The sequence below is a fragment of the Syzygium oleosum genome, unplaced genomic scaffold, assembly GCF_021117445.2.
Source record: "Syzygium oleosum isolate NSW1041296 unplaced genomic scaffold, Sole_v2.1 Sole_v2.02, whole genome shotgun sequence".
Lineage (NCBI taxonomy): Eukaryota > Viridiplantae > Streptophyta > Magnoliopsida > Myrtales > Myrtaceae > Syzygium > Syzygium oleosum.
Window position 1 is genome coordinate 11688592 of NW_026607486.1, and position 26063 is coordinate 11714654.

Here is a 26063-nt window from a genome sequence, read left to right on the forward strand (position 1 = left end):
GACTAATTACAGAAAGGGTACACATATAAACATAATTACATAAATATCCCATAATACATATAATTATACATTAATACTCCCCCTCAATCCGAAGTAGGTGTAACAACTGAGAGATTGGATCTTAATAACGCGTGACGCGGACTAGGTAGTCCCTTGGTGAAGATATCTGCCAATTGATCTGTTGTAGGCACGTAGCGAACATGGAGATCTCCGGAAGCAACCCGTTCTCGAACAAAATGGTAATCCAACTCAATGTGTTTGGTGCGAGCATGAAACACAGGGTTGATAGCAAGATAGGTGGCAGAGATGTTGTCACAATAAACGGTGAGAGGATTATAAAGGGGGACCCCAAGCTCACGAAGTAAATGACGAATCCAAATAGTCTCAAGAACAGTGAGCGACAAAGACGATACTCGCCTCACGTACTAGAACGGGCCACAGTGGGTTGCTTCTTGGCACTCCATGAAACAAGATTGGTGCCTAGAAAAACACAAAACCCGGAGGTGGACCGTCTAGTATCGGAGCATCCAGCCCAATCTGCATCCGCATAAGCAGTCAAGGAAGTGGGAGAACCCCGCTCAATGAGCAAGCCATGGGTGGAGGTGCCAGCTAAATATCGGTATATACGTTTGACGGCCTGGAGATGAGGTAATCGTGGTTGATGCATGAATTGACTAACCAAATTAACAGCAAAACTAATATCTGGTCTGATCATAGATACATACTGTAGAGCACCAACCATTTGTCGATACAACGTCGGAGAAGCGAGAACCTCACCATCATTAGCAGACAATAGAGTCTTCGAGGCTAGAGGAGTAGATACAGGCTTGACCTTAACAAGGTCAAACTTGCGCAAAAGACTATCAACATACTTGGCTTGAGATAAAAGCGTACCGTCAGAGCGGTGATGAGCCTCAATGCCTAGGAAATAGTGAAGTGGTCCAAGATCCTTCATAGCAAATTCCTGTGAGAGTCGAGTAATCAAAGACCGTAATAACTCAGGAGTATCACCGGTGACAAGGATATCATCAACATACAGCAGGAGATACACACGGCCCCGAGAAGAAGCATAGACGAATAATGAAGGATCGGCCTTACTCGCCATGAAGCCCAAAGATAATAAAAAACTGCTGAAGCGATGAAACCATGCACGTGGAGCTTGTTTTAAACAGTAGATGGCTTTCTGGAGACGGCACACATGATTCGGGAATTCAGGATGAGAGAAACCGGGAGGTTGGCGCATGTAAACTTCCTCACAAAGGATGCCGTGTAAGAAGGCATTCTTGACATCAAGTTGATGTATGGCCCATCCCGAGCAAATTGCAATAGAGAGAACAACCCAAATTGTAATGGGTTTAACGACTGGGCTAAAAGTCTCGTCATAGTCTAGTCCAGCTTGTGCTTAAATCCCTGTGCAACGAGGCGAGCTTTGAAGCGTTCCACAGTTCCATCAGATTTTTCCTTAATCTTAAAAACCCATTTACAACCGAAAAATTCTTAGAAGGATCAGGTGGTACAAGATCCCACGTGTGATTGGTGACCAAGGCATTAAATTCATCTGCCATGGCCGCTTTCCAACGAGGGTCAAGAATAGCCTTAGAATAGCAAGTCGGTGTCTCGTCATGAAAAGAATGAGAGAGATTAAAAATTTTCCTCTGTTTAAAAATTCCAGATTTGGCACGAGTCTGCATAGGATGAGTCGGAAGAGAGGAAATGGAAGTGGTAGAGCTGGATAGAGATGTAGAGGGGATTTGCGGGTCTGTTATGGGAGGAATTTTGTCGGGAGAGGAGTGAGGTTGAGACATAGTGACTGAGTTCGGAGAGAGGGGAGGTGGAGGTGAAAAAGAATTGGAAGTAGATTCGGTAGTTCGAGAGGAGGAGAGAGGCAAATTAGGAGGTTGGGCTTGAGAAGAAATAGAGGCGGATGAGAAATTTGAAGGCCAAAGGAAGTAGAAGGAAGAATAGATTGATTGGAGTAAACAAAAAGTGAAGAAGGTGATGTAGAACACTGGGGTACGGGACTATGATTTGAAGATTTTGTTGAAAAGGGAAAATTCTCCTCATCAAACCGAACATGACGACTGATAAAAACACGACCACTTGACCGATCAAGGCAACGATAGCATTTGTGATTTGACGCGTACCCAAGAAATACACATGGCACAGAATGAGGTGCCAGCTTATGAGAGACACGAGACGGAAGAAAAGGATAACAAGCACACCCAAAAACCCGAAAGAACGAGTAATCAAACTTGAACCCAAATAAACAGTGGAAAGGAGAAATATTAGATATGACAGGAGTGGGAAGTCGATTAATGGTGTAAACAGCAGTGAGAAGAGCATCGACCCAATATGAAGAAGGCATATGAGCATGGATTAATAAGGTTCGAGACATTTCAACTAAGTGTCTGATTTTGCGTTCGGATAAACCATTTTGAGATGGGGTTTGTGGACAAGAAAAACGTTGAATAATACCATTTTCACGTAAGTATGTTTGAAACGCATTGCTGGTATATTCACCTCCCCCATCAGTTTGTAAAAATTTAATTTTGGCATTGCACAAATTTTCGATAAAACAACGAAAGCGATGAAAGTGTGTAGGCACTTCAGATTTATTTTTCATGGGAAATGCCCAAGTGAACCGAGAATAATCATCAATGAATAACACAAAATATTTGAAACCAGAATTAAAGAAAATTGGACTCGTTCATACATCAGAATGAATTACAACTAAAGGAAAAAATGCACGATGACTAACAGACTCAAAAGGCAATCGATGAGACTTGCCTACAAGACAGGACTCACATGATATCAACTTAGAACTAGAATTGCAAACACGACTCAAAACTTGTTTATTTGGATGGCCAAGACGAGCATGCCAGCGAGTGAGTGAAGCAGAGGAAGCCACGATAGGATGCGACTGAGATGACACCATTGAGTTGGAAATCGGATAAAGACCATGAGAAGAATCAGCTTGGAGGAGAACTTTCCCAGTTTGTTTGTCCTTCAAAGAAAAGGATGAACCATTAAAATCAATGGCACAAGAATTTTTATGGCAAAGTTGAGCAACGGAGAGAAGATTGCGAGCAAGATTAGGAACATGATAGACGGGAGATAATAATAAAGATCGAGAACCAGTATGTAAAAAGGCTTTACCGACTTACTTAACAGGCAATAAACGACCATCACCAACCGAGACTTTTGTCAAATCGTAAAAAGGTCTAGGATTTAGGATGTTACCAATATCACTAGTCATGTGTGCCGACGCTCCACTGTCAAGATACCAAGATGAATCAGAGGTCTTACCAACCGAGAGAGCTGAGAACGAGTCCGACAGATTAGTAGTGGTAAAAGCATGGTTGAATCGTTGTCGACATTGTAGTGCAGTATGCCCAACTCCGTTACATATCTGACAAGTAAGATGAGGCCTAGATCCGAGAATACCTCCCGGTGTGAAAGGGGGAACATAGGGCTTCGAACCACCACGAGACCGACCAGAGGAGGTGGAGGAGGCATAGGGAGCCGATAATGATTGCGAACCGAACCGATCATAGGAAGATTGCCAATTCGATTTATCACGCGAGAATCGTCCACCTTGTCCCCGACCAGATCTACGACCTCTAGAATTACGTCCACCTCGAGATCCTCGAAACGGTGGACTGGGTGAAGTGGTGTGACCAATCAAAGCATGATGAATATCAGATGAAGATGATGCACTGGATTTTCGGAGAAATCGTTCTTCTTGAATGAGGAGACGTGACCGCAGATCACCGAAGGAGAGAATTGTAGGGCCGTTTGTGACCATAGTGACAAAAGGATCATACTCAGATGGGAGCCCATTGAGGGCTTGAATCACCAAGTCCTTGTCAGAGACGGTGTAATTGATTGCGGTGAGAGAGTCTGCAATTGACTTTAGATGCTGGAGATAATCAGACATTGACTGATCGGGTTTCTTCACAGTATTCTGAAAATCCAATTTTAGTCCAATTTCCTTGGCCGCGCAAAGATCAGTAAAACGTTGTCCTAGAGCAAGCCAAATCTCCCGAGATGTCCGAAGGTCGTGAACTTCACGGAAAATTTCGACTATGAGGGTCGAATTGATCAAACTACGAACACATTGATCTGTCTTCACCTAGGTGGAATAGGAAGTATTGACCACTACAGTGCCAGTCTGATCATTGATAAGCTTCGGCGGACATAGAAAAGAACCATCCACATAGCCCAGCAGATCGTTACAGATTAAAATAGATTCAAACTGAGATTTCCACAGAAGATAATTGTCTGCATCGAGTTTGATGGAGACGAGACTTGTGATGTTGGGAAGAACAAGCGACGACGAGGATGATTGCACAGCCGTAATTTGAGTAGCAGCAGAGATCGGAGCAGCAGTGAAGAGTGAAGAAGAGGGGAAAGTGGGCGCAATATTATCGGGAGGCGATGGGAAATTGGGATTAACAGAAAAAGAAGATGGTGGGTAAAGAGATGGTAGAGAAGAAGAAAAATTTAGAGATGTATTGGACATTGTTGAGATAGTCATTGGAGCAAAGGAAGTGTTGATTTGGGGTAGGGATGTTGAAGAATTCGATTCGTTTTCCTGCTCTGATACCATGTTGATGTTTAGAGTCAGAGAGAAAACAACGACAAAGTGTTTATGGTGGCTCAACCCTAATTAGGGTTGTATGATATGTATTTATAGGAGTGACTAATTACAGAAAGGGTACACATATAAACATAATTACATAAATACCTCATAATACATATAATTATACATTAATAATTCACACATCGGAATCTTCTAAATTTAGATGGATAATGTTGTAATGTAATTAAATAGATATTACCCTATAATGTAATAGAGCCATCGTATCCATTAGACTAATATAATACCTAGTATATTATTTGGTTTCATTAATGACATATATAATAAGAGGGGAATAGCATCATAATTCGCAAAATAGCCCTAAAATCAAAATTAGAGGAGACATAGTAATTATCACTTTAAGGATCAAATGCGAATTTTCATGAGTTCAAAACCACACATATGAATTAGATATATAATTTAGTGTATCAAATACTTATTTTTGTATTGATAATCTATCTATGATTATGATAAAAATTTAAACACATAGCATGTGATTATATTAGAAAAAATAATATATTATAGTAATTATCACTTTAATAGCCAATTGTGAGTGTATATCACATATGTATTATCAAATATTACATATTTAATATGTCAATTTTATCTAATACTTAATAATTAAGTTATAATTGTGATTTAAATTTAGTCATATGAAATGAGATCATATTAAAATAAATATTATTTCTTATAGTACGATTGAAATAATGATTTTGTAACGACTAGACCGGTACGTAATATAAGTAGTAACTAAGGTAATCATTATTTTAGTTATGAGCATTTATATAACATAATGAGAAACAATACTATGCTAATTATTGTAGTATGAATAATTACCAATCTAATAATTTATTATGTATTAGGATAACATAAATATTTATAGCATCAATCATTTACCTATTATTTGATTTTTTGTTTATTAGTAATAATGTGATTAAGTCAAAATAATCATAATTGGTGTTATTTATATAAATAATATAAATAGATTTACTCATAATTTATGTACAGTCAGGCTATAATAGCTATTACACAAGGGTCACATGTATTAGCTATTGGTTGTAATAGCAATTACGATGTAACATATTACTGCAAACGAACACCGTAGTAGGCAATCAATCTGTAATAAACCTATACTATCATTAAAAGGGCCTTGTTAACGAGATTTTGTTCGCGGTCACCCGTTGTAGTGGGCGCACCTATGTTGAGTAGACAAACACACATCTTATCAATGCCCATTTAAAACGAAACGAATAAGTATTGGGTATATTCTGATAATGTGAGCCGCATTCATCTTTAGATCAAGTGAGTTTCATGTGGGACTCACCTCATCCAACAATGTTCATGAGTTGGGTTCACATGTACCGGGCACACCTACGATTTCCGAAAAGGATCAACACATCTTACCAAGTATCTACGGTCGTCATATCTTTATCTTTTTTTCTCATTTGTGTCTGTGGGCAATCAATTTCTCGTATCCTAGCTCAAATTCAGGTGTCGAGATGACTATTGCATATCTACTAGGACTCACAACTCACGTGGACGACCCAGCTCGGAGAGGAGCATCGAAATGGAGCAGGTATTTTCATGGAGGAAGGACAAGTCAACTCTCGGTGGTCAGTGACATGAATGCTCTGTCCCTTCCAATCTTTCAAAACAGAAGCTGCAAAATGTCAGCCTTCCATTGGTGCTCTCAAAAAGACCAGACCCAGAACGATGAGGCAGAAACTTGTGTGTAAACGCATCCCCCCACTTCCATCACCAAAATAGGAGCCACCACAGTGGAAAAGGGATCATGATGCCCAAGACAAAGTTCTCAGTGGTTCCATGGGGCCAGAAGAAAACCATACTCCCCTCAGGAATGTCAGATTCCGTCTTTGGTCTCGAGCGTTCGTTCTATTCGCCGTGGAATAGAATGTTCATCGAAAGTAACACCAACGATCTTGCTACGCGGCCAATCGCCTGATTCTGGGATGACCAGTCAATGGAAGAGCGACTTCCATGATCATCGAATCTTGCGACGTATTGTTGCCTGTGAGAATCACAGATGGAGCAGTTCGGCTTTCGTTGGCCGTTGACGGAAGATGGAAAGATGTAGAGTATTCTTTCGGCTTAGTGACGAAACAACACAAGCAGCATTCACTTATTCTCTTCTAGGACACAAGACACATGGTAAAAAGAAATAAAGGAATGTACATTCTTCCACCAGTAACTTCACCACTCGGATTACAATAGTACAGCTCTCGGACTCTAATTTTTCCCAGGAGACGAAGGGCAAACATCCACGTCTCCAATGAAGTCTCACTACAGTGGTACAACAATTGGCAAACACAGCCTTTTCGAGGGACAACTACTCAATGGGGACGACACCATCTCGTGCGAAAATTTTCAGTACAAACCTATCTCCATAACATCCAACGATCACTGTTCTCTCCACCATATCGCTTGAATAGAGTTGAAGAAAGTCTTCGCTGATCTACAGTTTTACCTTGCCAGAGGCGAATGTTGGCTGGCTTGACCCTTTTCCTGCCTCTGGTGGAGAGGGGACCGGTGGTGCAAGGGCTCTTGGCCACGCCGATGAGCCATAGAATGAGAGGAACGAGCCCTGGGCTCTCTTGCTCTCTCACTCGAAGCTTCAAGCTGTTCTAGCGTCTCCACGACTTCTTTCATTGATGGACGACATTTCGGCTCAGGGCCAAGGCAACGTAAGGCGAGCTGAGCCACTTGGAATACGGTTTTCGCAGGATATTTTCCCTCCAGGTTAGAGTCCATAAGGGTCTTCAACTTTCGCTTATCAGCTAAATACGGCTTGACCCAGTCCACGAGATTATGTTTTCCACTTGGGCGATTGGTATCGAGCGCCCGCAGCCCCGTGAGCATCTCCGCCAATACCACACCAAATCCATACACATCACTCTTGATATACAGATGCCCTGCAATTTAATCACTCCACAGGGTAAGATCGCGTTGCTCAGACAATAGTCCAGCAATGTTTGATCACAACAATGGGAATACAGCTTTAAAAGAAATCATTTATCAATTACCTGTGGCCACATACTCTGGCGCGGCATACCCATATGTTCCCATGACACGCGTAGTCACATGAGATTGACTAGCAGAAGGACCCAACTTCGCCAATCCAAAGTCCGATAACTTGGCATTATAGGACTGAAAAAGGAGTAAAACTCAGTCCAAGTGAGAAAATGTCTCATAAATTTGTCATGGCAAAGTTCTTTATTGTCAATGCAATGTTGAAGGAGTATTTGACTACTCGTTGATGGGTTTCTTGAATCTAGTTCAAGATAAAATTGTCCTTACCCCGTCAAGGAGAATATTAGAGGCCTTGAAGTCTCTGTATATCACATGCTTGTCCGATGTATGTAGAAATGCAAGGCCTCGAGCTGCTCCGAGGGCGATTTTGATCCTTATTTCCATTGGAAGAGGCTGAACAGCCGAGCCCCCTACAAAGATGCATTCCCATGGTTAACTAGAAGACCGAAAAGTACTTGCGGTTTATCAAAATAACATAGTGTCCTCATTAAGGCGATTTCGCAGCACTGGAAAGCTTTCTACTTTAAAAGGTGCTTACTTCCAAATAGATGGTTCTCTAAGCTGCCCTTCTGCATGAATTCATACACAAGGAGCAGCTCTTTGTCTTCATAGCAGTATCCCATTAACTTCACAAGGTTCGGATGAGAAAGCCGTCCTAAGAAATGTATCTCAGACTGCACAACAAAACAACCAAAGTGATGAGGAATGATACCAGTTGCACCTATGAGAAAGAAATAAATGAGGGCCACGAAATTTTTCTCGTTTACTCGATAAACTACTTTGATCTGCTTGATCTACCATAAACATCTTATCCTATTCTGCAACTGAATTTTGTGAAGACAATAAATTGAGTTGTATAGGCGATACACACCCAAGAAGGCAGAACCCTCCCACATGTCAGCAATTTCAGTCCCTAAATCTTTTACCTCCTTGATTTTGTTCCCGAATCAATTAAGAAACGCAATTTTTTAGTACAGAAACAGCCTTATCTTTGGAGACAAAAGGCCAAAAGGGTGTGAACAACTTCAGAGAATTAAAAGGTACATTCCACCTACCGGGTCCATATTATAATAAGCATATGAAGCAATGAAATCGTGCAATGAGACCAAATGACATTAATAAACTATGTGAAAAGATAACAAGAAGGAAGCACAATCCAAAAGACAACAGGAAAAATAGCATCTAAATCATTATTGAACATAAAGATTCCATATTGTCTTTCTGAGTTTTGGAGATTAACCTGCCATTCCTCAACACCTTGCAGACTTTCGGAGTTCAATTTTTTTACTGCGATCACAGATCCGCTGCCGCTTCTTGACGAAGGCTTCTCTTCGAGCCATCCTTTGTACACTCTGCCAAATCCTCCTTCACCAAGCACCATATCGGCTCTAAAATTCTTGGTTGCCGCCTTTAACTCCGAGAAAGTGTAGATCCTCAGATTTGGGTGCGGCAAGATCTGCCCATTGGGAAAAGCCTCGTCCCCGCTTGACGCGGAGAAGCGGCTGTTCCGAGAGATATTGCTGCCCCCTGAGGATGTCGTGTTACTGGTTGTCTGGGAGATGACCTCTACAGCCACACAAGCCCATGCAAGAACACCGAAGATATTTAGAAGTCAAGAAAGAGTAGTGGCATCATTATGAATTGAGACAACTAAGCATGATTAAAGACAACCCAATCAGCCAATTGCTGGCTAAGGAAGGACATTCCAGAAATCTACAGGGGCGAGAACCACAAGCACAGTGGAATTGAACAGATTTTGGCACAAATCATGCAAGTATAAGTCGCTTGAATACGACAAATGAACATGTTTTAACTAAGGAAAAACAGAGAGAAGGCACAAACCCTCAAATCACAAGGTGAAGCAGAAGAAACCCAGATGAAGAAAACGGATAGACCAACCAAATTCACCCAGACAACAAAAGAATAGCGGCAGTAAGTTTTGGTGGGCACCTGAAGGGAGATGATCAGGAGTCACAGAGGCTGGCGTTTCAGTTGGAGAGCCCCAGCAATTCCCCATCTGAATCTACTTCTTATATTCTCCTTCCTTCCTTCCTTCCTTCCTTCCGTCCTTCCTTCTTCTTCCTGGGGGATCTTCTGCAGAGCGTGAGCTGAAAAAAACCTCCTTGTACCCAGGTTCAAGCAAAAGAGAATGAAGCTCTAACTCAGAGAGAGAGAGAGAGAGAGAGAGACTAGAGAGAGTTAGAGACAGAGACAGAGAAAGAACAAATCAGCAACCTCCTCACAGCAAGGTCTTCTTCAACCAAATTGCTCTCGTTTTCTTTTTCCTTATTCTATGTGCTTAATTTATCATTGACCGAGTCTTTGGCTCTTTGGGGGGGATAGATTATATCATGAATTGTATATTCATGGGCAGAAAAACAGGGACAAAAGGAAGGGAAAAAACAAACGAAAGAGGAAGGTGTTGGGGGGTGTTTCTTCGTTCTGGCGCGGGGCCGAGGAGGAGGAGGCTTCTGAGTCCAAGTCAACTTGCCGTGTCAGAGAAATTTTGCCCGGTCAAACTTGACGAAATTCAAGCCGTAAGAAAGTGACACTGCAACCACCGGGGGTTTCCCTCAGTGGTCACCCTTCTCAAATGAGAAAGGGAAGGTGGGGAGTTCGAATCCCCACCTTTGCAGGGTTAGAGGTGGGGCTGCGTAGTTTAAGACGTGGGTTTCGACGTTCACGCCCTGCAAGAGGTGGGGCGCAAGTCTGAGTGTGTATCGTGAGTGAGAAATAGAGTAGGATCGATAAAAAAAAAAAGAAAAGAAAGTGACACTGCGAAAATGAAATTCTGAATAAATAAAATACATTAATATTGCGGGCCGGTTGAAGCATTGAATGGAAATTGGGATTGGAAACCTACCTGGACTTTTCGTTCTTATTATTTTATATTATTTTTATTTTTATTTTTTCCCTTTGTTTTTTGACCCACCGTCCATATAAAAAAGTTGGGTTTGCTTTCCAAGTGGACTAGTAAAATACTCAAAAAAATATTCGTGCCAAAAGGGGAAAAGTACTCAAAAGTATTTGCATGAGTGAGTCTTAAGTTAAGGAAGAGGAAAGTATTGAAGTTATGTATGTAATCATCTAAAATGAATTTAAGAGTCTCTATGATATAAAGAGTCTTTTTTACGGGATCATAGCTATTGCCTAATTTTATTTTTTATTATTCATTCGATAGGGAAAAAAGAAAAAAACGATGACTCGTTTAAATAATAAGCGTGAGCAGTCATGGAAAAATAATAAAAAATAAGAGGTTTACAGCTTCCTTTGTGTAAACTGTCAAGTACTGCATTTTGGATGATCCTAGAATTCTACTTTTTAGTCAGCCACGTTAAATTGATAATGTAGGAATTACATTAGAAATGGATGAGCAAACGATGACAAAAGAAAGATTGCCCATCTTTATTAATTATATATAGCATATTGAATATAACACGAACTGAACTTTGTATATCTTCTTCATGAAGCTTTCTTTCTCTTTTCCCTATACCCTAAATACGAAAGAAAGCTTGAACAATAGATTTTGAGTACGAATAGCTTTTGAATATGTTCAAATGTGTGTATAAGGTTAATTTTCTTAATGGTATGGTTACATATGAATATAACTCATCTATATCTAACATGAAAGCTATTGCAAATGGGATGATCTTAGAGTTTTGATGTCATTTTTTTTTGCCATCTTTCTTAGTTGCCCCTCCTCCTTATCCTCTCTCTTCATTATTTAACTATTTAATTGTAGCTAATTTGTATTTAAGAAATGACTTTTGTTTTAACAAAATATTTTTTTCCTATGCTAGTTGTATATCCATTTGACTAATAATAAATAGTTTACAAGCTCTGACGCATTGTCAACTCGGCTTTTTTAGTGTTTTTCTTAAACTCTGTTTGCTTTACAGAAAATAAATGACTTGAAAAATAATTTTCTAAAAACGATTGCTTGTATAAAAAAAAAGTCATAGTCTACGAATATGTTTAGACATAAATTGTTGTCTATAATGAATACATTTTCCATTGACTAATTATTTTAAGCAATGCAAGTAATCATTCTTAGAAAAATATTTTTCAAATGATTTATTTTCTATAAAACAAACAATGCCTTAGACTCAAGTTTGTGGTCATTCAGATTACTATATTCATGAAGTATTCACCGTTATGTTTATTCCTAATTAATTGTCTCCTTAATCCGTGGTAATTTATTTCATTAATTCGTTACGACATGAACAGCCTTTTATTGCCTTCCTTATTAATATCCTTTAAGTTAATAATTTATTCAAACTTTTTGTAGCAACATTCTTATCGCAATAATCTCTCTCCTAACTTCTCATGTTTTAGGGCTTGTTTTATATAACTGAAAATTTAGCGCTAATAATTTAACGATTGAATTTTAAGTGTCGACAATTATAAGTGCTGAAAATGGAGAAAAAAAGTTGTTTGGCAACTATCTCTAAATCTAACTAATTTCTTATTATATATCGACTTATGATCAAGCTTCCAAACCTCGTCATCTTCCTCAACACGCATTGAAGTCTCGTCGGATCAAGCTTCATATGTTGAACTTTTGTTGAATGAAGCATCAACAACATCGAGATTTCGCAGGATCTTGCTTCAAAGCCTCATCACCTTTGTCATTGTTCGTCTGAATTCAATTGGATAAAGCTACAATGCCCCGAAGATTTCAAGAAATCAAGCTTCATTCAATGTCAATTGCTTAGGCAATTGCGGAGATATAATTTAATCCAGTTGTGAAGCTATAGATAGTATCCACATCGTTAGATATTAATAAATTTGGCACCAAATTTTCTTTTATGTAATTTATGCTCGAAATTTATTTGTGTGCAGTCGTATACATGTGTAGTCATTGTAACATCATTTTGACTCAATTTTGTTCATTGCTTTTTTTACTCTTTTTTATCTTATAGGATCCCACGGACAGTACGGGTTAAAAACCATAAATACAATATATTCACAAATCATATGTATTTGAAACATAATAAAGGTTAAACAAAATGGGTCATTACATTATGTTCGTGAGTTTGATTGCATAAGGTGCTTCAAAATTTGATAATTTACTTTTCTTTCCAAAATCTTGTTTTACTAAGTTTTTTTCCCTTAGATGTTTTGCATATGGGCCTTATGCCGTAGGTCCTCCATAAATATTTCTAAATTCCATTGATTAGTAGCTGAGACAGTCGTGTGATGTACTTCGTATTCCACAAGTACATCTACATCAACATCCAAGTGAGGACGTCATTTGTTTCGTAAAAAATGAATAATTTGAAAAAAAAATTGATTGAAATAATTAGTTAATGAAACATATTTTCATTATTAAAAATAAATTATGTCTAACTATTTTCATAGACGATGAAAATAATTTTAGCTCATTCATTTTTGTAAGCGGTACAAGTGATCATTTTTAGTAAAATATTTTCCAAACCATAAATTTTTCGTGAAATAAACGAATGATAAATTACTTGTATTTTTTAATATAATACTGAAATATATATTTTTTAAAATATTGTTAGAATTGTCTTACTTTAATGGCAATCCACACAGCACGCGGATTGCGATCGAATTTAATATGAAAAGTACTGCAGATGGGATGATATATTTTTTTTTTATTTTTTGTGTCAATTTTTGTCATTTTGCTTAGTTGGCAACATTAGAAGCTCCCCCATAATGCCACTAATTTATTGCCCTCCTCCTTATCCTCGCTATTTAAATTTACTATTTAGCTGTAACTCATTTATAGTTTTTTTTTTGGTCAAAACTCATGTATAGTTAAAAAAAATATGTTTTTCTTTAACAAAGTACACCCATTTAAACTTTTTCCTATATTAGTTAGTAAACAAAAGCTTCTATTGCTTTATGTGTATATGAGAAATATGAAAGATATTATATCGTTACAATTTCTTCTGACTTCAAAATTTAATTTTATGCGTACCTTTTACAATTAACGTCACCTTAGAGTATTGCGAGATTTGTGCTTATATAATATCTTAATTCCATTTGCAATTAAATTGTATTTTAATTTATATCTGTTGCATTTTTAATTATAATTCGCAAGACAATCCGCTCGATTCGCAGGTAAACGTCCGACTTGTCAAAAGTCTATTTACTCAGAGATGATTTGCTACATTATTGGGAAAGTCAATTTTGTGAACAAATTCTAGAATTCCTCTTCGAGCATCTGTACTTTCTTGGAGACAGCTTGATGCTAAAAGTAGTTCACTTTCTGCATATTCATGAACACTGCAACGTCATTGATGACCTAGAGATCTATGAAGTCACACAATGCAATAACATCTTAAAATCTCTTGACTTGAGCTAAAGTAGTTGGTGTAGTTTCCAACTAATTCATGTAGGGCCATCATTTATTTTCTATCTATCCAATTGGTGCTCTAAGTTAATGTATTATGAAAGATTATCGACAAAAAAGAAGTTTGCTAGAGACAGCGAAACTGAGTTTATCTTAAGCGCATTGCCAAAGGAAGCTTTTTGCTGCGCGAGCGACTCTATGATCAAGACACCGTGTACTCACTTTGATGGTGAACAACACTCATGTCGTGTGTAATCAATGTAACTCTGACCACCAACTCAATGTATAATAATCCGAGTTATGATAGAGCGTGTAACAACTAGTATTGGAGGGTGAGTTCGTGGGCGCTCATGCTTCAAGAGGTGTTTCTAGTGACTAATTGCCTAATTAGCTAAGGCTTTTGCGGCAAATGAATCATCGCAGGGTCTATTTCGGCTATAGTTTTGCAAAGGGAAAATTACCCAATCAATTCTAAACCTATTATTCAAATGTCAATTCAGTTATAAAGCTTCGCACGAAATTGCAATGCAGTCTGTCCAGTCAATTTTTGCTAGAAATTACTGACTTAGCAATTCAGTTATTGCACACTGCCACGTCAGCGATTTTCAGCGAAAATTGACTGGAGTGACTATATTGAAATTTCGCACAAAGGTATATGACTAAATTGGCAAAATTAGAAAGTTTAAGACTGAATTATCATTTGTATAATAGGTTTAAGACTAATTGGACAATTTCCCTGTTCTGCAAACCCTAGGATATACCATAGAATCACACGTTGAATGAGGAACATTACATGGGTGTTGTTGTATACGTACCGTGGTAAATCTGCATCATCGAAAAGCGCTAGGGTCTCGAGGGGGGGTCCCACCAGACCCGACCGTTCAAAATCGGACTTAATATGTACACCGAGTTTATTGAATAATTCTCCAAGGTGAATCATAGCGCACGGCGTCGCGATTGATTCCGCCGACCTTATCCTCTCGCATTCGAGACGCGTTCCGTGGAAAAAGCTTGGTCGATCCGGGTTTTGGTTCGGACGATCCGAGCCTATGATGCACGGACCTGAATTGTCAAATCCAAGGACAGGAGATCATACGAATCCGGGCACGACGGTTACGTCGTCTACCCGGCATTTACTAGATAAAGCCACCATTCAAGGTCGAGCAAAGTCAGAAGAGAAGCTTCCGAGACACTGAAGAAGAAAGGGTGGACCCAAGAAAGTCCACGGTCAAATTTGGCACGTACGAGAATGCCAATGAATTCAACCCGACTGATAAGTTTATCGCCTCCAAGAACGAATCAAAAAACCCCTAATGAAAGGTTACATGCATCAATCTCTGTAATCTAATAATAATAATTACAATAGGTGATCATGATGATGACGAAGATTTTGTGAATATATACTTAGGAGGCATTTGTTAAACAACCTGATTAAAAAATTCACGGTTTCTAAAGCTTTCTCGTGTCATGCACGAGTAAATTTTTTTTGGTACTTGCATTATTCTAAATTAAGTATACGTGGCTAGTTTTTCGGGACACTCGTCGACATCAACCTAATAATAATTATAATAATAGTACTAAAGATAACTACTGTTGATATTGCAGAGAAGATAGACGAGCTGGAGATTTGAGAACCCTTGAGTCGGTCAAAGAAGACATTGTTAGTCAATTAGGAGTCCGAAACAAGTTTATGACCCGGAAATTTCGGTTCCTCATGACGGTGTTGCTGTCACAAGCTAATGAGCTCAGCCAAGCAAGAAGTGAAAACCTTTCCTTTAAGTATCAAAATGCGCAAAACTGGACCGGGAAAAGAGTCTTGAAAAATATTATAAATAGAAGAAAGGTTACGACATATATAACTGTAATTGTCGAACGAAAGGAAAGAGAAACATTCGCATTTTCCCTTTAGATCCTCTACCTCATGTGGTGTTTTCTTTTGATGCAGTGAGTGATCGATTTCGAATCTAATCCCTTTCGCATAAATTGACGATTGAGATGTTGGGGATAACGAAATGGGGCCACGAATCGAGATAGAGAAAGCTAAACTTTAGGTACTATTTGGAAAATAATTTATATGCGGATATATTTTACTTGAACTTTCTTGAATTGGAAATCAAACGTCGAATTCGCTGTAAAATCATGATTTTTCATTAGACCAATGTTTCCATTTCTCTCATGCTCACTTGTTGTTACTATTCAATGCATGCAAATCGATTTGAAAAGTGGGATGACTTGGAGGTATTCCAAAGCTATTGCTCTGAGTGATTTTACTATAATTTCTGCAAACCAATCTTACCTATTTTCTTTCAATTATTTTCTCCTAGTCCAAACGTACCGATAACATTAGTCCATCCCTTTCTCTTCTTTTAGTGATTATTAGAACACCGTCGAGTGCGAAAATATATATCGACCAATGATAACACATCATAATTGTCTATTAAAGAGAAGTATATGCTCGAAATCTACGTATTTGAGCTATACTATTTTGACCTCCAAATTGAGTTTTGGTTCCATTAAACAAAATATATATACACACACGGATAAATCATAACGAGGGCAAATTACACTCACAAATTGATAACAGTTAATAAACAATCTTAGAATATAAGTGAAACATTAATCTTATCCTACTTTTTAGGCATAAGAACATTAATATTATATCTTAAACAAATTTACATTGTCTTGTTTTTTTTTTTTGCAATCATATATCATATAGCCCCCAATAAGAAAAAATTATGGATTGGGATTTGCCTTGACTTCTTTCCAAAAAATAAATAATCCATAGATATATGTTAATTATGGACCCAAGAGCTAGCAGGGTGTTGCCTCTTGTACTCGAAGCATTTCATTAGTCAAATATTAATGTTTACCCAATACAAATTTTATATCTCACCCCTCCTAGATTAGGTCACGGTAATTTTTTTCTTGTTCTTAAGCTAAATTTAGGCTTCATCTCGTCATCGCCATCATCAATATTATTCTAACAGTCTTCACCACGCAATTGTTTCTTGACATCGCAAGTTTATGAATTGAAAAAATATTGCGAGATAATTGTCCAAAAGTTTCTAAATCTATTACACGGTGGCTAATTCGGTCCTAAACCTTTCAATTGTGACCATTTAGTCCTGAATTTTTTGACAAATTGCCAATTTATTCCTAAACCTTTCAATTAATTTAGTTATATTTAAGTGCCAAATCGGGGGAAAAACGATCACTTAAGTGCCAAAAATTTTTTTTAGATCACTTCAGTGCTAAAATTTTTGAAAAACGATCACTTAAGTGCTAAAATTTTTGAAAAACGATCACTTAAGTTCTAAATTTTTTGAAAAATGATCACTTAAGTGCCAATCTCCGGCGAGCCACGTCAGCTTCAGAAATTAATAAAAAAAATGCCATGTCGGATTTCCGGCAAAAAATTGTGTACGGCACCGAAGTTGGCACTTAAGTGATCGTTTTTCAAAAATTTTAGTACTAAAGTGATAAAAAAAAAACTTATGGCACCAAAGTGAGCACCGTACACAAGTTATGGCACTTGTAGTGTTCTTTTGCCGATCCAAATGAGTGCCGCGACCCCCATTTGCTAGTCGGCAAGGGCCGCGATGCCCTTGCTTGGATCTTGGCGAGGGTGTGCCCTCGCCTATGGCCTACAAGGACCGTGAAGCTCTCACCAAGACCAAGTGAGGGTCACCGACTAGCAACCTTGCCAGCCTAGAGTTGGAAAAGAAAAGAAAAGAAAAGAAACAATCGAAAAAAAAAATTCAGAACAATTTGAAAAAATCAAAAAATTTACAAAAATTGTCTACATTAGCGACGGTCGTGCCACGTGGGGCGTGCCATGTAGGATGCTTGGCACGCCACATGGCGCACGCTTAGCGCTGAACAGATCGCTACTTGAGCGATTTCCGACCAAAATTGATCGAAATGACTAAATTAGCAAATCTTCAAAAGGTTTTGAACTAAATTGGCAAATCATCAAAAGGTTTAGGAATGAACTGGCACAATTGAAAGATTTAGGACTAAATTGGTAAATTGTCAAAATATTTAGGACTAAATTGACGAATCATCAAAAAGTTTAGGACTAAATTGACAAATCGTCAAAAAGTTTAAGACTAAATTGACCGCCGTACAATAAATTTAAGACTTTTTTGGACAATTTTCCCCAATGTTGCACATCATGTAATCACCTCTGAATTCTTAAACACCTGTATTACGCGACACCAAATGTTTAACCTGAACATCGACACGACATGACTTAGCACATTTTCATTGTGAACCGATTTTTTAGCTTATAAAGTTGTAATTAGCATGTTTTATCTACAAATCACAGACAACGATGATAACCTGATAACCCGAATTTGTCAAAACCCAAGCTGCGAGATTGTGCTGATACTAATCTATGCGCAAACCAGAAGTTTTAGGTAACTAGAAAGATCATAATATATTCCACTTGAACTAAAGCGGGCCAAACTCTTACCAAAACAACATCTAGAGATCTAGTCAAGTCATAACTGGAAAGGGTTTTTTTTTTTTTTTGGTAACCGAGGTGTCCGGGCCAGCTTGCGCACACCTTGACTATTCCTCGGGGGAGACTAGCAGAGCAACCCACTGCCATGGCCCCCCACTTAAATCACAAGTGCTCAGCTGGGGAATCAAACATGGGACCAGTGCGCCTAACCACACAATCCCAAGTACGCCCTAACCAACCGAGCTACCCATGGGTGGGTTAACTGGAAAGGGTTAATACTACGAAAAATCCCAAACTTGTACATTTGTGACAATTTTACCCCGAACTAATTTTTTGATCACCAAAAACCCCAAACTGGTACACCTGTGACAAATTTATCCCGAACTATTTTTTTTGACCACCAAAAATCTCACACCGGTACACTTGTGACAATTTTATCCCGAACTAATTTTTTAACCACCAAAAACCCCAAACTGGTACACATGTGACAATTTTACTCCAAACTAATTTTTTGACCACTAAAAATCCCAAACTGGTACATTTGTGACAATTTTATCCTCCGTTAGTGTCCGTTAAATTGGATTAATATCACGAAAATCACAAATTGATAAACTTGTAACAAATAGAGGGGTAAAACCCCAAACTGGTACATCTGTCAACTACCATGTGTCATCAAACTTAGCAATTCAATAATAAAATTTAACGGAAACTAACAGAGGGTAAATTTGTCACAAATGTACCAGTTTAGGATTTTTGGTGGTCAAAAAACTAGTTCGGGGTAAAATTGTCACTGGTGTACCAGTGTGAGGTTTTTTGTGGTCAAAAAAATAGTTTGGGGTAAAATTATCACATGTGTACCAATTTGGGGTTTTTCATGGTATTAACCCTAACTGGAAAGATGAGCGAGGTTGCTTGTACATGTACATGCTCGTTAAGGCCCATACACAAAACAAGCTTGGTCCAAGGATGCAATGCATCACATATGATGCGAATTACCAATTTGGGTTGGACTAATATCGAGATTGGTCCAATTGGGATGGACCATCTCCGTAAACAAAAATACTAAAATCAGGCTCCGTTTGTTTCGCGGAAAAATGAATGATTTGAAAAATATTTTCTAGTAAATGATCGTTTGTATCGTTTACAAAAATGAATGAATAAAAAATATTTTCATTGTCCATAGAATTGTTTAGACATAAATTGTGGTCGATAATGAAATATTTCCCATTGACTAATAATTTCAAGCGACACAAGCGATTATTTTTAAGGAAAATATTTTTTTAAATCGTTAATTTTCTGCGAAACAAACAGAGTCTAAAATCAGGTTTCGTTTGTTTCGCTAACAAAATGAATGATTTGGAAAACATTTTTGTAAAAATCATGATCTGTATCACTTGAAATAAGTAGTCGATGAAAAATATTTTCATTATCGATGAATAAATTTGTCTAAACATTTTCATGTATGACAACAATATATTTCTATTTATTCATTTTTGTGAGTGATATAAACAATCATTTTCAGGAAAATGTTTTTAAAATAATCTCTTATATTACTTACGAAAATGAAAGAGCGAAAATTATTTCCGTTGCTCAGAAAAATATTTAGACATAAATTGATATCAATAATGAATTTTTTTTCATTGATTAATTATTTCAAACACTACAAGCGATCATTTTCAGGATAATGTTTTCCAAATCATTTATTTTCCATGAAACAAACGGAGCCTAAATGAAATTGAGTAGGTCGACAAATTGCAATTTTCAGTTCTTTTTCTTCTTTTTTTATTTTCACCCTATTATGCAATTTTCCGCCAAAGTATTTTTTTATGCACATGTCTAGAAAAACTGTCTTTTATGTGGGAAATACAAACTTGATGATAGAAAGGCATAGTGAGATTCACATTGCAGTGCACTCAATTTTAACTTTCATTTGACATGCATGAGTTGTCAATTCTCAAGAAATGAAATTAACACAGCGTATTTCACAATCATTGTATTGGTATTAAAATCTATATTGAAAATGTAGATTGCCAATATAAATAAGTAGTGTCTCAAAATTTATTTTTTTTTGCGGTGGATCTCGGTAATAGCGACACAAAAAATGCATTTTAATGAGAAATTGTAAATTACGAACCAAACATTTTTGGACAAAAAAAATATAATTGTACGTATTCGTCCGATACCTGTTATTTCCTCCTTTCAAGAATTTTCATTACAAGATTGTTCATGATACATCCTTTAGGTTTAAAAAAGAAAAAAAAAATTGGACTGGACCGGTTAAGATTGAATGCGTCGATATAGTGTCAAATAACAGTAGGCTACCTCCAACAGTCACCCGCGTTGGAATTATTCATCAGATGGATTGTTGCAAAAATTCAAAATAAATTTTTATCATTGGCCATTTTAAAGAATTTCGAAAATAAATTCTTTCCAATGAGATTCATGCGCAAATGCAATCATGGTGATAAAATCTCTGTTATTGATGATACATGGCTGTAAATTTGTCAATAACCCCTGGTGTTCTTAGATATGCATCTCATTCGTTCTTGCTTCTTCCGGGAGAAGAGCTGGGACAACCCCATTAAGCGGTACCCCGTTTGGCTCCGAACACGACCGGGAGAGCGATATTGAGCTGAGTTAACTAGGAGTCCGGCGGAGGAGGCATTCGGAATGCAACCGAAAGAATTTTCATCGGAACTCTTACTCTTTCCTTAATATCACGAGAGATTATGCAATTTATGCGCTAATTAATTGATGTGCACAGGGATTTCCTGTGCAGGTCAAAAGGCTGAGAGCGTAAGTGGACTACTTCAACGTCACAAGACAGTCAAATTGATAAATTGCTAGGCCCATCGAAGGCCGAAAAGCACATAATGAGGAAATCCATCTTTCTCCATCACAATCGGAGCAAATTATTTCCTCGACGATTACATGCTTCCGGTTCTCTCCATCGGCGGCCCGATATCCGAGATCCCCGACGCCTTCATAGACGACATGATCAACCACTTGCAGACCAACTTATGGTGCGTACATCTCTTCACACATAGTCGACCTCGAGAAATGACCTCGGCGATACATTTGACAACATCTGATTGGCCATGTCAATTACAGAGGCTTTATAAGCTGGATGCTAGTGATTTTGTGCTCGAGAACATCGGCCTGATCGGTTCCATACCTTATCAAAAGACGATGAATCAGGTGAACCCCGATGGATGTGCCAACTTGCCAAACATACTCGCGAAGCAGTGCAATGGAATGTTGAAGGATTTGCTGGCCGAGCTCACGGACAACCTCCCGGGAGCCATTTTTGTCCAAGCCAACGCCTATGATATGGTCATTGAAGTCATGACCAACTTTGACAAACATGCCCCTGTCTCAATACGAATAGAGAAAATTTACACTTTTATTTGACGATACTTTGCGTATATCGTGTTTTCGCAAGCAGCATAGGTTGATTCACAGACATATAGCCTTTTAGATATCTTTATTGATAGAGAGTGTGCACTTCGGCTTGAATTGTAGGATTTACGACGGCGAACCGTGCATGCTGCAGAAACGGAGGCCAATTTGCAGGTATGATACCATTCGGTCCGACCACCAGCATGTGCGAGGACCGGTCGGAGCACGTTTTTGGGACCCGTACCACCCGAGCGAAGCCACAAATATCATACTCGCCAAGCAGCTGGTCGACGGCGAGTGCCGTCACATCATCCCATGAATCTCAGAAACTCCGAGATTTTTTATCCTAATCAACGTCTCTATGTTGCTTGTGAACCGCCAAGTACCAGTCTCGCAACAGTACTGGCGCAAAAGGATCGGTCCTTCACTTGCTGGTCGTTCGCAATTAGGCACTGATATTCTGAGTCTCTCAATTACACATGTTTTAGGGAGTTGAACGTCTTGTTCTTATGAGTGGCCTATGTAAATATAAGCGACGAGCAAGTATTCGGGAAAGTGAAATCCGATATTGCAAATGCAAGTCGATGTTCCTGATATGAAAATGAAAGTGGAGTGAAAGCCGGCCCTAAGCAGGATCCAAAGGCGTTCAATGCAGTTCGGATAAAAACGACCGATTGGGGACGCCTTGGCGATTGTTACTCGTGCATTTACACGTGGCCCGTTGCTTCCTTGTAGCCTCGTTTTGAATTATAAATATACTCAAAAGGAAATTTAGGTTTCTTTCTACATGTATGTTTAGGGTTCAATGTTCATGTTGTTAATTTTATTGGTTCACAGAACTTGATTCAACACAAGTATTTCTGTGTCTAAAGATTGGGATAAGCTCAGCGAGCATGAGAAGCTCTCGCAGAGCCAGAAGACTGCATAACAGATGAGTCTCATCAACATTGAGCGATGCAATTACAGACTTTCAAACCCATCATCATTTGACCAACCAAAAACAAAACCATCATTCATTTAAGGGGGAGTGGAAACACCGAACATGAACAAGGAAACGCCAAACATGACGCTTTTCTTTCTCTCTCTAAGTTAACACAGATGAACTAGCACTTCTTCTCTTCTCTCCCGTGCCTGCTCCCCATTCGGAATAACGAGTAGAGCTCCTGCAAATAGATTAAAAATGCAAAAAAGGAGAAGAAAAAAGAGGACCAAAAATTAAAAGAGAGAGAACCACTATACCCTTCCCGCCACTCGAAGCCCCCAGCCTCGAGGGTCTCCCTCATTTGTTGTATTGAGGGGGTTTATCATGTTGCCATGAACTGTCGCCCTTTGAAGCAGGGAGTGAAACTTCTTCTAATAGCTCCATATAGCTTCTACTTCGTCCACTAGAAGCTATCGTGGAGCTGCTAGAAGGAGTTCCATTCGCATGCAAGCGCGCGGGTGTGCTCGGCAGGGCGAAGCCTCCTCTGTTCCAAGACCTGAACGAGCGTCGCGAGAGTAGCGGGAGGGGATCGGCCATGGTTTGTTTTTGTTTTGAAAAGAGGGGAAAATGGCAATGTGATTTTCACTAGGAGAACGAGGCTTTATATAACGGACTCCGATGACTTTTTAGCCGTTGGATACGCCAAGCTGATTGGGGCCCTCCATGAATAAAGCTTCTGCTCCTATTTACAGTGCTCCCGCAGGCGCGCCTGAAAGGCAAAGAGTGGCCTCTGCTGGTGTCGTGCAGTACTCCCGCAGGCGCGGTTGAAAGGCAAAGAGAACCATTTACGTGTTTGAAGAGACAGAGCTTTGAATGAGGATTGAGACTTTGCGTGTGTTCATTAAAGGCAGACTCGCGTGTAGGTTGAAGGGTGGTTCTTCCTTTTCTTTAAAAGCAGACTTCCTGTTCTGTGATGAGGGCAGGTTTACAGCCGTGGCATTAATGGCACAATATAGCTCTTTCTTCCTCCGACTTAAGCTATTGCATTTCATAAACACAATTAATTTACTCCTATGATACAAATTCATGGATCGAAATTATTTGGAGCAAACAAATAAATTGTACTCTTTCGAGGCAACGGTGCAATCGTATTACTTTGCCGATGATCGTTCATTGATGGCACAATTTGTGGCGGGACAAAACCAAAGACACTTCGGTCTGTCTTTCTAGGAGCAACTTGATCGTGTAACAAGACAAAGAAAGATCCCTATTTCATAAGAATGTTTCATTTGACAAATTAAGCAGAAATCATATGGTAATTCCTCTCAAACAAGGAATTATGTCGGACTTTTGTATTTCTACACAAAATCGTGGGACAAAGATTTCATTCTTCCATATGACAACATTCAATATAATTTGTTAAGTATTGTAAAAGTAAACAATGATCTTTGGAATCAACTCCGAAATCAACTTGAAGTATAATATGAGAGAAAGGAAGAGATAAGAGAGAAGTGGGGAGCAAATGTTAATCTTTTACTCACATCAACAAGTTTACAAAAGCTTCTATTTATAGGCTAGAGGGTACATGAATAATATAGGTACATTGTACATGAATGTATAGAACTATTCATGAAATGGTGAAAAGTGATACATTCACATCATACAATGTATTTATAACACTCCCCCTTGGATGTTCACATTTTATTATACGTTGTTTAGACTGCCTCATTAAAAAAAAACTTTGCCAAGAAAAATCCAGTGGAACAAAAACTTGGCAAAGGGAAAAATAGTACAGTGCATATAATACTCCCCCTCATTTTAATAGTCATTGCACGTAGGCTGCCTCATTAAAAACCTTTAGCAAGTAAAAACCCTGTGGGAAAAAAAAACTTGGCAAAGGAAAAAAGAGTACAGCCATAAACCTTCTGGGTTCATCCTCCAGGGATTTTCATATATATATCAGTGCCAAGTGACCCATACAAATATGCAGTCACAACATTCATTAAGTGCATATCTAGATTCATACTTACTGCCATACTGATCAAATAACGGAACGTAATGTTGTCCGTTACTGGAGAATAAGTGACATCAAAGTCTATACCGTGTCTCTGCGAAAATCCTTGGGCAAGTAGTCTCGTTTTATATCTTACCACCTCATTCTTTTTATTGTATTTTCTTACAAACACCCATTTATATCCAACAGGGATAACATCTTTCGGTGTTCGGACAACAGGTCCAAAAACACAACGTTTATTAAGCGAGTCTAGTTCTGCCTTAATTGCCTCCTTCCATTTATTCCAATATGAACGCTTCTGGCATTCAAGAATGGATTTTGGTTCTGGATCTAGATTATCTTTTGAGACAGTAAGCGCTACTAAGGAGGTAAAAGAGTCGTTGACAACAGTTGTAATTCTATCATATCTTACTCTCGTATTCATATAATTTACTGCAACTTCTATGTTAACATCAACCAAATCCTCTTTGTTTCCCAGATCAATAGGATTTGGCCGTTCCGTATTCCCGGAATTGTTATTTGGGATAGCTGCACTAATTTCACCGGGATTGCATTCCTCTGCAAAAGGCACATTGGGTGACTGAATGTTTTTTCTTTTCCGCAGATTTATGTCTTTAGCCCCTGTGGGTCGTTCACGCTCCTGGCGTTGACTGGGCTTATCAGACATTTTTGGTCCCAAAGGGATCTCCACTCTAGGTGGTGTGTTTTCTGCAGGAATACGGGACTTAGTCACCCCTTTATGATCAGCAAATGCATTTGGTAGTTTACTTGCTAAATTTCGCAAATTAATAATCTTCTGAACTTCAAGTTCAGTCATGCTTGTACATGGATCAAGGTAATTCAATTGATCTTCCTTCCAGGAAATTTCACGGCATTCTTTAAGCTTCAGGCTTTCTCCCCCTAATGCCGGGAAATGTGCCTCATCAAATATACAACCAGCGAATCGGGCAGTAAACAAGTCGCCCGTCTAGTGCTCCAAATATTTTATAATAGATGGAGACTCATATCCCACATAAATGCCAAGTCAACGTTGAGGCCCCATTTTGGAATGCTGTGGAGGTGGTATAGGAACATATACGGCATAACCAAATATTCGCAGATGGGAAACATCAGGTTCACATCCACGTACAAGTTGAATCGGGGAGTATTCATGATATGCAGTAGATCGAATTCTAATCAGTGTTGCAACGTGCAATATCGCATGTCCCTATAAACTAAAGGGTAATTTGGCTCTCAACAGCAACGGTCTAACAATCA

The 26063-nt window shown here is 38.6% G+C and overlaps 2 protein-coding genes and 1 pseudogene across 2 annotated transcripts; 1 reads left to right on the forward strand and 2 right to left on the reverse strand.

The window, feature by feature from the left end:
* Nucleotides 1-418: 418 nt before the first annotated feature.
* Nucleotides 419-1105, reverse strand: LOC115681506 (uncharacterized mitochondrial protein AtMg00810-like). The gene has a single exon (XM_030605473.2). The coding sequence runs from the start codon at nucleotides 1103-1105 to the stop codon at nucleotides 419-421; it is 687 nt and encodes a 228-aa protein (XP_030461333.2).
* A 5643-nt stretch (nucleotides 1106-6748) lies between these two features.
* On the reverse strand, nucleotides 6749-9890 carry LOC115681580 (probable serine/threonine-protein kinase PIX13). The gene is made up of 6 exons (XM_030605560.2): nucleotides 9638-9890; nucleotides 8928-9253; nucleotides 8226-8361; nucleotides 7955-8097; nucleotides 7681-7804; nucleotides 6749-7569 (listed from the first exon to the last, which is right to left on the reverse strand). The coding sequence occupies exons 1-6, from the start codon at nucleotides 9702-9704 to the stop codon at nucleotides 7121-7123; spliced, it is 1245 nt and encodes a 414-aa protein (XP_030461420.1). The 5' UTR covers nucleotides 9705-9890; the 3' UTR covers nucleotides 6749-7120.
* An 11070-nt stretch (nucleotides 9891-20960) lies between these two features.
* LOC115681505 (GDSL esterase/lipase At2g23540-like) lies at nucleotides 20961-22189 on the forward strand (annotated as a pseudogene).
* The last annotated feature ends 3874 nt before the right edge of the window (nucleotides 22190-26063 follow it).

Bases quoted from the DNA above. Each gene is read 5' to 3' on its own strand.
- LOC115681506 (XM_030605473.2), bottom strand. From the start codon at position 1,105: ATGGCGAGTAAGGCCGATCCTTCATTATTCGTCTATGCTTCTTCTCGG.
- LOC115681580 (XM_030605560.2), bottom strand. From the start codon at position 9,704: ATGGGGAATTGCTGGGGCTCTCCAACTGAAACGCCAGCCTCTGTGACT. The intron at 8,362-8,927 runs GTTAATCTCCAA...TTTGTTGTGCAG, and splicing joins AAGGTGTTGAGGAATGGCAG to TCTGAGATACATTTCTTAGG. The intron at 8,098-8,225 runs GTAAGCACCTTT...GCATCTTTGTAG, and splicing joins AGAGAACCATCTATTTGGAA to GGGGCTCGGCTGTTCAGCCT.